We start from the raw sequence: 12,659 nt of genomic DNA, 5'->3' as shown, positions 1-12,659 counted from the left end.
AAAAAAAAAGTGCAAAGAAAATAATACAGGTTTCCTCCCCTTCCCTTTCCCAATCCCCAACACAAGTTCCCCAAACCCCTTCGAAGGACTCAATAATACCCCAGCCGCCCACCGCAATAATACTATTGTTGCTGGCCACCAGCGCCAGCACCACCACCAACATTCCCCCCTCCCCTAGGCCTCTTCCCCCCCCGCTCCCCACTCCCAACCTCGCTATCATTCCTCGGTCTCTTGTTACCAGCCGATGGGTTCGGGTTGAACTCTCCCGCAGCAGGGTTCAAGTGGCCAGCATTGCCAGCAGCCGCTGCGCCTCCCCTACCCTGAAACCCACCCCTTCCGCGATGAGCACCTGGTCCACCACGTCCCGGAGCCTGGTAAACACCTCCCCTTCCTCCGCGGCCAGCGGCAGCGCCACCTCTGGGCAATGGGATACCAGTTCTAACTGCTGGCTGTGGGATTTGTTGTTGTTGTTGCTGTTGAGGTTGAACAGGCTGGGCTTGCGCAGCTGGAGCTGGCTGACCGAAGGGGTTGACCACAGGCAAATTGCTCGGCGCTGGGGTGGTGGTAGTTGCTTTTTGGGCAAGGGCGGGACCTGTCGATGGAGCTGGGATTGCTGAGCCAGGTGCTGGGATGCCTGTGGATGCTGGCTTGGGAATCTGAGGAGCTGGAGGTTTAGGTTTCTCCTCCGTTGGGGTGGCTACTGTGGTGTTAGCATCTTGTCTTCGCAAAACGTCGACGGCATCGATAAGAAACATACCAGCAGGAGCAGCTTGTGCCGTCGCAGATGCAGCCGCAGCGGGAGCCGCAGGGGCCGGAGTAGGCGTAGGAGCTGGCGCCGGAGGCTTCGCGTCCTTTGCAATCTCCCAGACTTCCACAACAGGACGCTGAGGTGTCTCCTTCGCAGCCGTCTCAACAATCTGAACCTTGGCCTGCGCAGTCTTGTGTTGCCTGTCGAGCATGTTAAGACGCAGAGCTGATTTCTTCTCGGTCAGCGCAGACGCCTGTTCCTTGGCGGTGGCAATCTTTTGCTCATATTCAGCCTTGAGCGAGGCCTCAGTAGCCTCCTTTGCCTTCTCCACCAATTTCTTCACATTGGACTTGACAATGTTGGCCACAACAGTATTGTTAGCAATAAAGCTGCGGACTTGGCTCTCACTAATGTTCGCAATGTCGAAGCCAGGAGTACCAACGACTGGTGTTGCTGGTGGTAGCTCACCAGCCGGCTTGACCGGTGTAGATGGAACGCCATTTTGGGGCGGTGCCGAGGTAACCTGTTCAGCCTTGACAATAGCGATTTCCTGCTGCAACTTCAATTGGTACTCGGCCTCTAGTTTGGCTTTCTCCTCCTGAGCCTGCTTTTCCAGGTTCTCCTTGGACTCCTGCAGTTTCTTGTTAAGGGCTGTCTTCATCTTTTCGGACCGGGTGCGAACGATGGCGTCGGATTGCTCCTCTAACTCCTTGGCCTTCTGCTCGAATTCAGCAGCCTTGGCCTCGGCGGCAGCGATCTTCTCCTCCAAAGCCTTGCGCTCCTCATCAGTGAGGCTGCCAACAGGGGCCGCAGAAGGGCCGTCTTCCATTGTGACATCACCACCAGAGGCAGCAGCCCTAGCCTGATCGCGCTCAGATACAGCAGTCGCGAGCTCCGTCTGCAGTTGTTGAATTTGAGCATCGGTGGCAGCCTTGTCGGCCTTGACAGCCTCCAGTTCTGACTTGAGGCTCTCGAGCTGCTGATTGAGTTGTGCAACCAGTTCGGAATTGTCGCCGTTTTCGGTTGGCTGCGAGAATACTGAAACCGGGGCAGCAGCCACTGGTGCTGGAGCCACAACCTTTTGCTCAAGCTCCTTCTTCTTCTCTGTCACGCTGGCCAACTCTTGTTTCGTCGTAGTAAGCTCCTGCTCGACGCCCGCCAAGCGTGCGTTGAGGCCGTCAATCGTCTCCTGCAGCACAGCCTTGTCGTTAATAGCCTCATCGCGCGCCGTCTTCATGGCCTTATAGCGTCCCTTGAAGTCCTCTGCAAACTTCTCTCTGAGGGCCTTCCACTCGTTCGACTTGGTTTCCAACGTTTGCTCGGCCTCCTTGAGCCTCTCCTGCAAAGCCTGCCCCGAAGCCTTGAGAGCGTCACGCTCCGTCTCAAGCTCCATGATCGTGGCCTTGAGCTGCTCAACCTCCTGAGGATCAGACTGGCCATACTTGCTGAGAATAGACTCAATTCTCTTCTGCAGGCTATCCCGGGCTTCCTGGAGCTGCTTGATTTCTTGCTCCTTGAAGTTGCGGTCAAAGTCAAGCTCCGAGATGCGAGCCTCAAGAGGCTGGATCTTGGCCTCCAGCTCCTCAATCTTTTGTGTCTTGCGTTCAAGCTGAGCCTGGGTACGTTGGTTCTCGTTGCGCAGGGTGACATTGCTTTCGCGGATCATGTTGAGCTCAGTGAGTTTATCCATAATCTCCTTGTGCGTAGCCGAGTTGCGTGAGCTATCCGAGTTGGATCTACGCTCCTGGTCAAGCTTGAGACGTGTCTCATCGAGTTGCGATTGCGAGTAATCCAGCTGTTGCTGTAAACGTTTGGCCTCCTGCAGCTTAATGTCGTACTGCACTTCCAGAATCTCCTTTTCGCGGCGCAGGTAGTTGTTGAGCTCTCTGAGGCCTTCGGTAGCGGTGTCGGCGATCGCGCCAGCGGAGACATCACCAGCACTGTCCGCGCGGTTCTGCTGAAGGGCGGCAATCTGGGCAGTGACACTGTCGAGTTGCTGGTGTAAAAGCTTGTTCTGCGCCGCGGCGTCTTCTTTTCTAGCCTTGATCTCAGTGATCTCCTGCTCAAGTTGTACCTTGCGTTCCTCCCAGGATTGTTCGCTCTGGCGCAGGGCCAGTTTAGCCGACTCAGCTTCAGCCTTCCACTTGCCAGACTCGATCTTGAGCTCGTTGAACTTTGTCCGAATATCTTGCAGGGCCTTGGCGGCCTCAGCGTGCTTGACCAACTCGTACTCGTACTCTTGTTGAGCCTTGACGGTGATCTCCTGTTGAGTGCGCAGATCCTGTTGATGATACTTGGCGATTTCCCTGTATTTCTCCTCCTCGCTCTTGAGCCGGGCAATCTCACTGTTGAGAATGCGCTCCTTCTCCTCCGATTTCCGCGCGACATCGGCTTGCGAATCGCGAAGCTTGTTAAGCTCGTTATTCGAAGCACCGAGCTCCAACGTGAGAGCCTCCACGCGCTGCTCCAACTCGGTGATTGTGCTCACCTTAGCATTCGCGTCCTTCTCCCACTCCGCCGTGAATTCCTGTTGAGTCTCGAGCAGAGTGTTCAGCTCGTCCTCAAGGGATTGGCCATGTGTCTTGTATCGCTCGGCCTCCTCCTTGGCATTCTCCAACTGCATATTGACCAAATCCAACTGGTTCTTGAGATCCTGAACCTCGTTGTCCAGCTCATCAATGCGCTCCTGAGCCTCGGCACTGATACCGCCCTGGTCGTGTATCGTCCCTGGTCGGGGAGTCGGCAGAGGACGAAGCCTCTCGGCACGCTCTTGGGCGTTCCTGACCTCAATCTCCAGCTCGCTCACACGAGCCTGAAGATGGTCGCGACTTGTCTTGAGTTGGGCATTGTCCTGCTTGACTTGTGAAATGGCGCTTAGGAGTTCGTCGATGCGCTTCTGGGCTTGTTGAGCGTCGTATTCCTTCCGCTGTTGAAGCCTGCGTCCTTCATCTGTCTCTTCTGAAAGCTTTCGCTTGGTTGTGGTAAGTTCGGCATCCAAGGCATCGATTTGGCCCTGAAGCCTGCGCTTGGTTTCCGACTCGCTAAGCTCCCGTTCATTAAGTAGCGATTGCTGGTTTGACAAAAGATTGTTAAGTCTGGTCTTCTCCTGCGCAAGGCTTTCGTTGTCGCCGCTAAGCCTTTCCTGAATTGTCTTCCACAATGTCTTTTCAGCCTTCAGATTGGCGTTCTCGCTCCTCAAGCTTTCGACAAGCCCGCGAGCCTCAACGAGATCCTCAGCCACCTGCTGCGTCCGCAAGTCTTGCTTGGCAGCAGACTCCGACAAAGATTGATTCCTCTTCTGGATCTCCTGCTTCTCGGTTTGAAGGGCCTTGAAGTTAGACTCAAGAATGCTATAGCGTTCGGCAGCAAGAGTAAGCTGGCTGGAGACGCGTGAAATCTCGCTCTGAAGAGAGGCCTTCTCGGAGGAGAGCTTCTGGATCTGATCTTTGAGGGCGTTTCTGTCAGCAGACTGGTCGGCCCGGTATGCGTCGTACTGAGCTTGCAGATCCCTAAAGGCCTGCACAAGATTGTCGTCGGTTTGAGCAGGTTGCTCAATGCTAGCAAGCACCTCACGCCCACCGTCCCCGGCGATACCAAGGGCTTGTCTGATTTCAGCAGAGTCGGCCTTTTGCTGCAGCATCCGACGGAACATGTCACGTTCTTGAACGTAGCTCCTGGACTTGACCAAAAGAGTCTGGATCTCTTCTTGAAGTTGGCGAATGGTATTGTGCAGTTCCTGCGGGTTCTCCAGCTCCAAGGCCTCTTCCCGTGCCTTGGTGTTTGCTTCCTCATCCTCCATCTTGTTGGCGAGCTCGCGAGTAATTCTGAGAAGCTCCTCGTTCTTTTGCTGGAGCTCAGCAATGTTCTTGAAGACCACAAACCTTTCTGTGATAAAGCGGTGAGTGTCGGACATATCCTCAAGTGCGTTCTCGCTGATCTCTCCACGCTGCATCCGTTCAAACTGTTCTTGTTCGTCCGGAGTCAACATATCCATGCCCTTCTCCTGGGCATGGGCGTTGAAGACAAGGACGTGAACCTGGGTGCCGAGGTCACGGACCTGAGCACGGAAGATCTTGTTCTCTGCTTGGATGGATGCGACAGTAGCCTCAGCTTTACGCTGGGCCTTCTTGGCCGCCTCGGCTGTTTCCCATGCTTGTTGCGACAGTTCGGTGTACTTGTCCAAATCGGCCTTGAGCTCCTCATTTTGAGCCAAGGTCTCCTCCAACTCTGGCGCCTTAGCCTCCAGCATACCAAGCACGTCGTCGAGATCCTGCTGAAGCTTTTGGTTCTTGCGCTGTTCAGTCGTGAGTTGAGCCTTGACCTTGAGAAGTTCCTCCAGAGTATCCGTAGCACGCTTGCCGCGAACCGAGAGTGGCGTGCCGAATGGAGATCCAGGCCGAACCATAAAAGAACCATTGGCCCTTGGAGTTTGCGGCGCTTCGCCATGAGACTGTTCGGATTCGACGACGGACACGCGCAAACGATCGATCTCGGCCTGCAGGTTCTGTGTTTGCTGCTCTGCTTGGGTGAGATCTTGTTTCGCCTGCTCAAGTTCCCGGCGCACACGGCGCATCTCCTCAGCATGGTCGTCCTTGACCTGCTCCAGACGATCCGTTACCTCCTTTAGCCTTTCGCGGTGAGTCTCTGATTGTTGATCCTTGAGGTCGACGAGACGCTTCTGGGACTCAAGCTCCTGCCTGAAGCTCTCTTCGGCACGGGAATTGGACTCTTGAAGCTGCTGGACCTTGCTCAAAGCCTCCTCCGCCTTTGATTGAGCTTCATCCAACCTCTTCCGCAGCTGTTGTTCAGACCGAGTGAGCGATTCGATGGTCGAGTTCGCATCCTCGTTCATTCGTTGGAGCTCGGCAATACGAGCGCCCTTCTCCTTTCGGAACTTGAGGCTCTCGGCGGCCTTTGTCTTGAGTTCGGCATCATACCACTCGTTGTTCTTCTTAGCAAGTTCAAGCTCCTGTTTGAGTGCCTCTTCCCGGTATTTGGCCGAGTTCGCGGCTGTCTGAGCCGATTGGACAGACTGATTTAGCGAAGAGATCTCCGAGTTAAGCTTCAGAATCTTCTGATGCTGCTTCTGGAGCTCTTCAGCAAGGGTGGCATTGGCGGTTGTCTTGGAGTCGACGATGGCCAGTGTCTCGCGGTTCGATGTCTCGAGGGAAGCAATACGAGCGCGCAATGTGTCAATTTCGGACTGCGATGCTGATCCGGATGATTTCAGGGCCTGGAGCTCATTTTCGATTGATCGTCTCGAAGATTCTGGTGTTTCAAATTGTCAGCCAAGCTCAGCCTATCTGGCAGCTGAACAGCGCGCAAACAAACCTTCACTCTGCAGCTTCTGTCGAAGCTCTTCCACCTCCTTCAGTGCCTTCTCGGAGGTCGCCTTGAATTGCTCGCAGCGCGATTCCGAACCCCGGATAGCGCCTTCCAGTTCAATCTCGAGCTGGAATTTCTCTTGCTCCAAGTCGCGTAGCTTGGTGAGGACAGCTTGGAGGATGGAGGTGACAAGCTCTGGGGTCGGCGCGGTGACGACTGTGTTGAGGTCGAGCTCTGGGATGCCGGCGTTGGCCGACAAGTACCCTAAGTCCACCTCGGCCGCGGCCATGGTGTTTCCTGCTCGCGTGTTTGCCCTGGTTCTCAGCGCATAGAAGGAGCTTTGTTGGTTTAAATCCGCCCGTGGTTAAGACCGGTCGAGAAAGAGGGGCCAATCGAAGGCGGCGAGTCGTAGTCGATGAAGGTCGCCGGCGGGAGATGGGTGTTGTTGATTCAGATTCCCCGGATATGCAAATGGAAAGGTCGCGGGTTGTGGTTGGTGACTTCTTTTTCGACTGTTTTCGGAGGAAGGCTGCTGCTGCCAGGAACCAGTCGCGCTTTAAAGTGGATACCTAGTGGAGTGTGTGACAGCACAGCGTTTGGTATGAGTGGTCTGTGCATCGCCCGTTCGACCACAGCCAGCCTCGCCAATTCTTTGTTCAAAAACAGCGCCAAGAGCTCGATAAAAGTAGGCCGTCTTTGAATGGTTTCTCAGCAGCACTCACTTTAAAATTCAACAACCACAGTGAACCATCCCAAAATTCATTATAGAATGGAATTCAACTTATCAACCCAGTTCGCTAAATATCACACATTGAAATAGTCAAAGTCTAACCTCGCCTTCCTCGCATAATAACTTATACCTTATACCTGGTAGCCCAGATCACCTCCCCCGATGATAAGCCTCCCCATCCATCTCATACGTCCCCGGCACAGGGCCCGCTTGCCACGACGCCTGCCCAGTCGGCGCCGGCGGTTGCTGTGACTGTGGCGGCACGTACCCAGTCTGATACGGCTGGAACCCTCCTCCTTGCTGCCCTTGAGGCTGCCCATATTGTCCCCCCTGCCCATGCAGCTCCTGCGTCCCCGGCGCCGCAGGAGGAGCAAACATCATCCCCTGACCCTGGAGCTCCGGCCTGTTCATATTCACATTATGCAAATGTGACCCCTGCCCCTGAAGCTCCGACATGTTCTGTGAGTGAGGTTGCCCCGGGTACATCGCCCCTTGGCCTGCAAGTTCAGGTCTATTGGCCATCGGTGCTCCTTGACCATACAGTTCCGGAGCATGTGGTGGAGGCGGCACCATGGCTCCTTGCCCTTGGAGTTCTGGTCTGTTGACTTGGGGGGCTCCCTGGCCGTACAGTTCTGGGGCTCTTGGCTGTGCTGGGGAGTGATATGGGTTTGGCGAAGCGAGAACTGGTTGAGTGTTCTGCGATTGAAGCTCTGATGTGCCCGGCATGGGTGGGTAGAGAGAGGAAGCAGCTGCTTGGCCGTGGAGTTCGGGTGCGTTTGGTGGTGAAATTGAATTGTATGGGCTCGGTGTTTGAGCGTGAAGTTCTGAGGTGCCTGGCGTTGGCGGGAAGAGCGCGCTGTGGACCGCAGATTGGTTCTGCGGGGGTGAGTATGGCCCTGTGGTCGAGATTGGTGATACGTTGTCTGTTCTTCCAGGTGAATTTACTCGCAGTGTCGAGCTCGGAGCTGGTGAGTCCACTGGGGGAGGAGCAGCAACGACGTCAGACGCAAATGTTGGCTTGTTGACGGCGGCAATGGGACTCGCAAAAGGCCGGTATGTTGGGGGAGCAAGCTTGGGTTCGACCGACGGTTGGGGTGGTGGAGCAGCCAGCGCGGCCAAACGCTCTTGTTCTCGACGGTTCCGGGAGGACTTGCAGAGACGCCAGATCAGAGCACCTAGGAGAACTATGCCTCCGATGGCACCTGCCGCAATGCCGATGATCATGCCGAGATTAGTCCTGGAGGAGTTGTTATCTGTGTTCGAATCGCCACCACTACTCCCGCCTCCTGAGCTACCCGGGCCACCTGTTGCTCTGGGGACGCCGCCAGAAACCCCAGTTGCATATGTTTGGTCAACCGAATTCGTGACCCCGGCGGCCGTCACTTTGTTCTCGGCAGCACTGCAATAGTAGTTGTAAACCTACAAATATGTTAGCGGGCTTGTCGTCTATAAGGACTTTGAAAACCTACCGAGATAGCAGAGCTAACATCCTCCGTTGCTGTCGACCTGCAATATGCCTTCACGCTTGAAGTAATCTCCCTTGAGAGCTCCAGTGTCATCCCCTCCTTTAAGCAAGCGCACGAGGCCAATGCTTTGGGGCCAGCAGGACACAGCCCTCGCGTTTGCTACCAGCCATGGTCAGCACCTGTTCTGTCTCGTCCTATCCGATCTACCTACCCCTTGGAGAGCATAGCTTAGTCCTGAGGCGGCACAGGGAGCGAGCGTCTGGAATTGCGGCAAGTCGGTGACATAATATGTCATAGCACCAGGCGGGTCTGTCGGCTTGGGGAAGTTCGAGGTTCCGTTGTTCAGGCCGCAGTAGCCAGCAAACATGGCCTGGGCAGACGACACATCGGCCGCGTTGGAGGAGCACGCTCGCCTGACTGAGGTGTTGATTTCCTGGCTCACCAAGAGTGAGTTCTGGTTCTTGAAGCACGCGCAACTCGCATAGCCTGCGTTATCTGTTGGGCATTTCCCTCTCTATTCACCGGTTATCGTTAGTATCCAACTGCGTTAGAAAGACTGTGCATTTGGCCTACCAGGTCTCTGTTCACAACGACATCAGCAAAGCGTCCTCAAGCAGCACGAGGAAAGTTGAACGTGCGATGAGACTTACCGAACAGCATAGCTTAAGGCCGTCCTTGCGCATGGGGCCAAAAGATCCATCTCAGCGATATCAGTGATTGCCACAGACACGGCAGTTGGAGAAGGGAACGAAACAGGTGTTGCCTGGTTGCAGTAGGCACTCAGGACAGTCGCCGCAGAGGACTGGTCCTCGGTCGCTGTTGATCCGCATGTTAACCTGACACTAGAGGATATATCCGACGCTATAGAGGCGAAGTTGTTGTTCTTGCTGCAAACACACGATTGAAGCTCTGTCACGGCTTGGGGGCAGGCGTTTCGCGTTAGACCCTGGATGTTGTAGCTCACAGCCCATGATGCGCATGGTGCCTGTCGTGAGTCGCAGTTAATCAGATATGGTCCCTATTCATTGGGAGCTGAGATAAGATGCGCATACAAGAGAGTTGAAGATGGTCAAGTCTGTCACGTAGACAACCGACTGTGACACCACGAGCGTGATTGTCTGAGAGAGCAAAAGGGCGAGCAGCATCGAGGCCGGGGGATATCGGCGGCCCATCTTGATAGTCGACAACAAGATAAGACAGTATATTCAAAAAGATGGAAGCTGGAGTCGCTAATGCTCTCCCAACAGAGTGCCACCAAATCCCCTCACATGCAGATGTGACTTCTGCTATGTGTGAACAGCCGAACGGGTACCACGGTTGGTCAGGTCGAAAGAAACAGAGAAAAGGAGACCGTCCAGATTAGAGAACTTTTGCCCCATCCATGTTCATGTCACGAGGGAAGCGAGCAAATGCTACAGGAAGGGGGCCGCGTGGGGACCAGGCTGCTCCCCATCTTTTCTCAAAAGGACTGGACTGGCTTCGCACTGCAGACAACGCAGGTACCGTGAACCGCGGAGAGGGGGCGGTTTGGTGTTGAGACCCCTGCAAGCTGAAAAGCCCAAACCGAACTTCAAGCTCATGCTCTTGAACGAAGCCACCAATGGGAGACGAGGTCCGAAAAGGCGGCAGCCCAATGGGGGATCGGGCGGGAAGCGATAAGACATGGGAAAATGTGTGGCTTGAGCTTTGGGCTCAACTTTTCGATTGCGGATGAAAATAGTCTGTGTTCCAAGAGAAGACATCATGACATCTGGTCTTGGTGATTATTCTGTTCGAAATGAGGTTTCCACTGAGCTGTTGGGAAGGCTGCTGCTGTGTGAGTTGAGATGCCCAAAAGACCCCAGTTTCCCCATGCATGAGCGTGTCGATCTTTGCCTGTCAGCTGCGGGGGAAATTGACGCCGATAGAAGGAATCTTTGAGAAGCCAAAGCTGGTGCAACATCGAGCGGATGGGAACTCTTCAGCAGCTGAAGAGATCGGATTTCTGCAAGAGCACAGTCGGCAATACCCGCGCTTAGAGAAATGGCAGGAGCACCGTATCTGCAAGCCCTCAACCTGCAAGCCATGGTTATTTTTGTCCCATTCCCTAAAACCTAACCCAAGATCATCATAACATAACCAACAGTCGTTCAGTTCGTCAAAATATCCAACCTCGCTCCTTACAACACCGCTTACTCCCCCTTATTACTTTCTGCTCTCTTGAATGCCGCCACCAAACTCTTGAATCTTCCCACGTCAAGCGGAATCCTCTCCCCCAGCCAAATCGCCCTCTCGGTATGATTCTTCAGCTCCCTCTCCAACTCATGTGGTACGTCATCCTCGTGAGTAGTGTTGGGGTGCACCAACACGGACAGAGGCCCTCTCCAAATCGCTAGCCACGGAATGAAGGCTCCAAACTGTGCAGGAGTGAACAAGTTCACCTCAAACATAGCGACCGGATGCGGTCCCACGGGGCGGTCCCAGAAGGTATAGATACGTAGTTCTGGGAATTCATGCCGGATTCTCTGCCAGAGCTCTCTCGCATATTGGGTTTGTTGAGGGTTGTTTTGGAAGTAATAGACATGAATGTCGCTGGGGATAGTGAGTGATGAGGTGGGTCATGGTGAGGGAACAGAAAGAGAACTTACAAACCACCCCGTCGACCGTTATCCAACGGCTCAATGAACCTTTCGTATGCCACGCTCTTCACACCCGTCTGGTTGTTGACATAGCTCTTGCCGTCATCGGTGCGCTCATCGGGAAGAGGAGGGGCGTTCTCATACCCCGCCAAGGGTGATGTGTAGTTCCATTCGAGTGCGTCTGCCATTTTCTGTTCTGATGTCTCTGACATTTGCAATTGAGTGTAGAGAACACGATCGATATTCTAGAAGGTCGGCAGAAGGCGGTTTTATACTGGATTTGTAAGTCGACGGTGAAGCTGAGTGAGGATAATGCGTGGACAATTGTGGAGCCCTTCCCCGTGGGATCCTAGCGAATAATGAAAGTCTGCCATGACGCAATCCGTCCAGATGTTGTGCAACAGCGTGGAGAAGGACAGTTATTTGATGTCAAGGATGCAAATTCTGGCGAGATATGCGTTGGGACCTGATTTTGTTTCTGTTGCAAAAGCCTGATGGTTTGTTTTGTTCTGCGTAGCTGTTTTGATATCTCACAGAAAAGCACCCGATGGTCGGACCGGTCCTCCGTTGCGGAGCGGGAGCAAGCGGAACCGATCCGGCCCGCCGGGTTGGGACCGCCAAGATGCCGGGCCGAGACACTTGTTCTACACTTCACTACCTATAGAGGTATCTCAAAATACCCATCTTCCCTCTGGTACTGTTTTATGCCGTACCTTGGGCTCTGGACCGAAAATTCCAGTATAGCCGTCACAACCGCCTCGTAGGCCTCGATGGTCTTCTCGACCATCTCCATAACCTCATCTCCATGCTCTTCTTTCGCTCTTGCTCGGAAACGAGTAGCGAGATCCCGAAACTCACAGCCCCAATGCCCATAGTCTCCCAAAATCCCCCCCACAGCACCCGCGAGATCACGGTTCCGGTCGTGCATAGCTATCGATACCAAATTCATAGCCGCACCATCTTTCTGCTCAACATCTCATATCAGCAACCTTTTCTCGACCCATCCAAGCACCCTCTCCACTCACCAATTCCTTCTTCAACGAAAACAGCTCATTCACCCTAGCCCCAATCATTAGCCTTCCCACTCTTGATCCATCCCACATCTCAAAACTCACACAACAAAAGACTTGATAACCATCATCTCCATCCCCCTAACCTCCTCCCACCCCCAAACCTCCCCCGATAACCCCTCACCCCCATTCATCACCCGCCCCATCAAACAAAAAGCCCCCACCCCACTCGTCCCCGTCCTCCAAGCCCAAAACTCCTGCTCCCCTACTTCATCCCCCAATAACCTCAACTCGGCAACCGTTGTTCCCGACATCCTAACACGATATTCCACCAAACAACCATCCATATAAAACTCCAACACCCCCCACAGCCTCCTCACATCCCCTCCCCCCACCCATTCACCCCCCTCAACCTCCCCCCAGCACTCTTCATCAACTCACAAACCTTCGTCGGCGCGTCCGGTTCCTCCTCCCCCTCCCGAAGTAAACACCACCTCACATACCGCTTCGACACTTCCACATACTCCCTCGCGTTTATACCCCCAGAAGAGTCAGAATCAATAGCATCATCCCAAAGCACAATCCACACCACCCATACGGCCACAGTTTTCAGCTTTTCAAAATCTTCGGATCCGGCCGCAAGAGAAGGGTACAGGCCACAGACCAACAAAGCGGTGTCATACTCGATAGCCTTTTGCAGCGCTTTTGGCTGGGGGATGAGGGAGGAAAGGATGGGGTTTATGACTTCCTCTGTCAGGCGGT

General features: G+C 54.3%; 4 protein-coding genes across 4 annotated transcripts; all 4 read right to left on the bottom strand.

Moving 5' to 3' along the window:
- Positions 1-122: 122 nt before the first annotated feature.
- Positions 123-6,512, bottom strand: MLP1 (the record flags this gene model as incomplete). The annotated part of the gene is made up of 3 exons (XM_062947017.1): positions 6,080-6,512; positions 758-6,016; positions 123-697 (listed from the first exon to the last, which is right to left on the bottom strand). Exons 1-3 carry the CDS (start codon positions 6,360-6,362, stop codon positions 123-125), a joined length of 6,117 nt encoding a protein of 2,038 aa, XP_062800684.1. The 5' UTR covers positions 6,363-6,512.
- Positions 6,513-6,806: 294 nt separating this feature from the next.
- On the bottom strand, positions 6,807-8,636 carry QC764_407270 (uncharacterized protein; the record flags this gene model as incomplete). The annotated part of the gene is given in 4 exon segments (XM_062947018.1): positions 6,807-6,933; positions 6,941-8,222; positions 8,273-8,428; positions 8,481-8,636. Coding segments are annotated over 3 exon segments (1,581 nt in total). The 3' UTR covers positions 6,807-6,933; positions 6,941-6,953.
- A 1,804-nt stretch (positions 8,637-10,440) lies between these two features.
- On the bottom strand, positions 10,441-11,099 carry QC764_407280 (uncharacterized protein; the record flags this gene model as incomplete). The annotated part of the gene is made up of 2 exons (XM_062947019.1): positions 10,441-10,840; positions 10,897-11,099. The coding sequence occupies 2 exons, from the start codon at positions 11,097-11,099 to the stop codon at positions 10,441-10,443; spliced, it is 603 nt and encodes a 200-aa protein (XP_062800682.1).
- A 446-nt stretch (positions 11,100-11,545) lies between these two features.
- QC764_0068440 (uncharacterized protein) lies at positions 11,546-12,001 on the bottom strand (the record flags this gene model as incomplete). Its single annotated transcript, XM_062940609.1, has 2 exons — positions 11,913-12,001; positions 11,546-11,851 (listed from the first exon to the last, which is right to left on the bottom strand). The coding sequence occupies exons 1-2, from the start codon at positions 11,988-11,990 to the stop codon at positions 11,546-11,548; spliced, it is 384 nt and encodes a 127-aa protein (XP_062800681.1). The 5' UTR covers positions 11,991-12,001.
- Positions 12,002-12,659: the final 658 nt, after the last annotated feature.

This window comes from Podospora pseudoanserina, chromosome 4 (genome assembly GCF_035222485.1).
Source record: "Podospora pseudoanserina strain CBS 124.78 chromosome 4, whole genome shotgun sequence".
Classification (NCBI taxonomy): Eukaryota; Fungi; Ascomycota; class Sordariomycetes; order Sordariales; family Podosporaceae; genus Podospora; species Podospora pseudoanserina.
The sequence above is the reverse complement of the archived record's forward strand: the minus strand, read 5'-3'. Positions and strand labels throughout refer to the sequence as shown.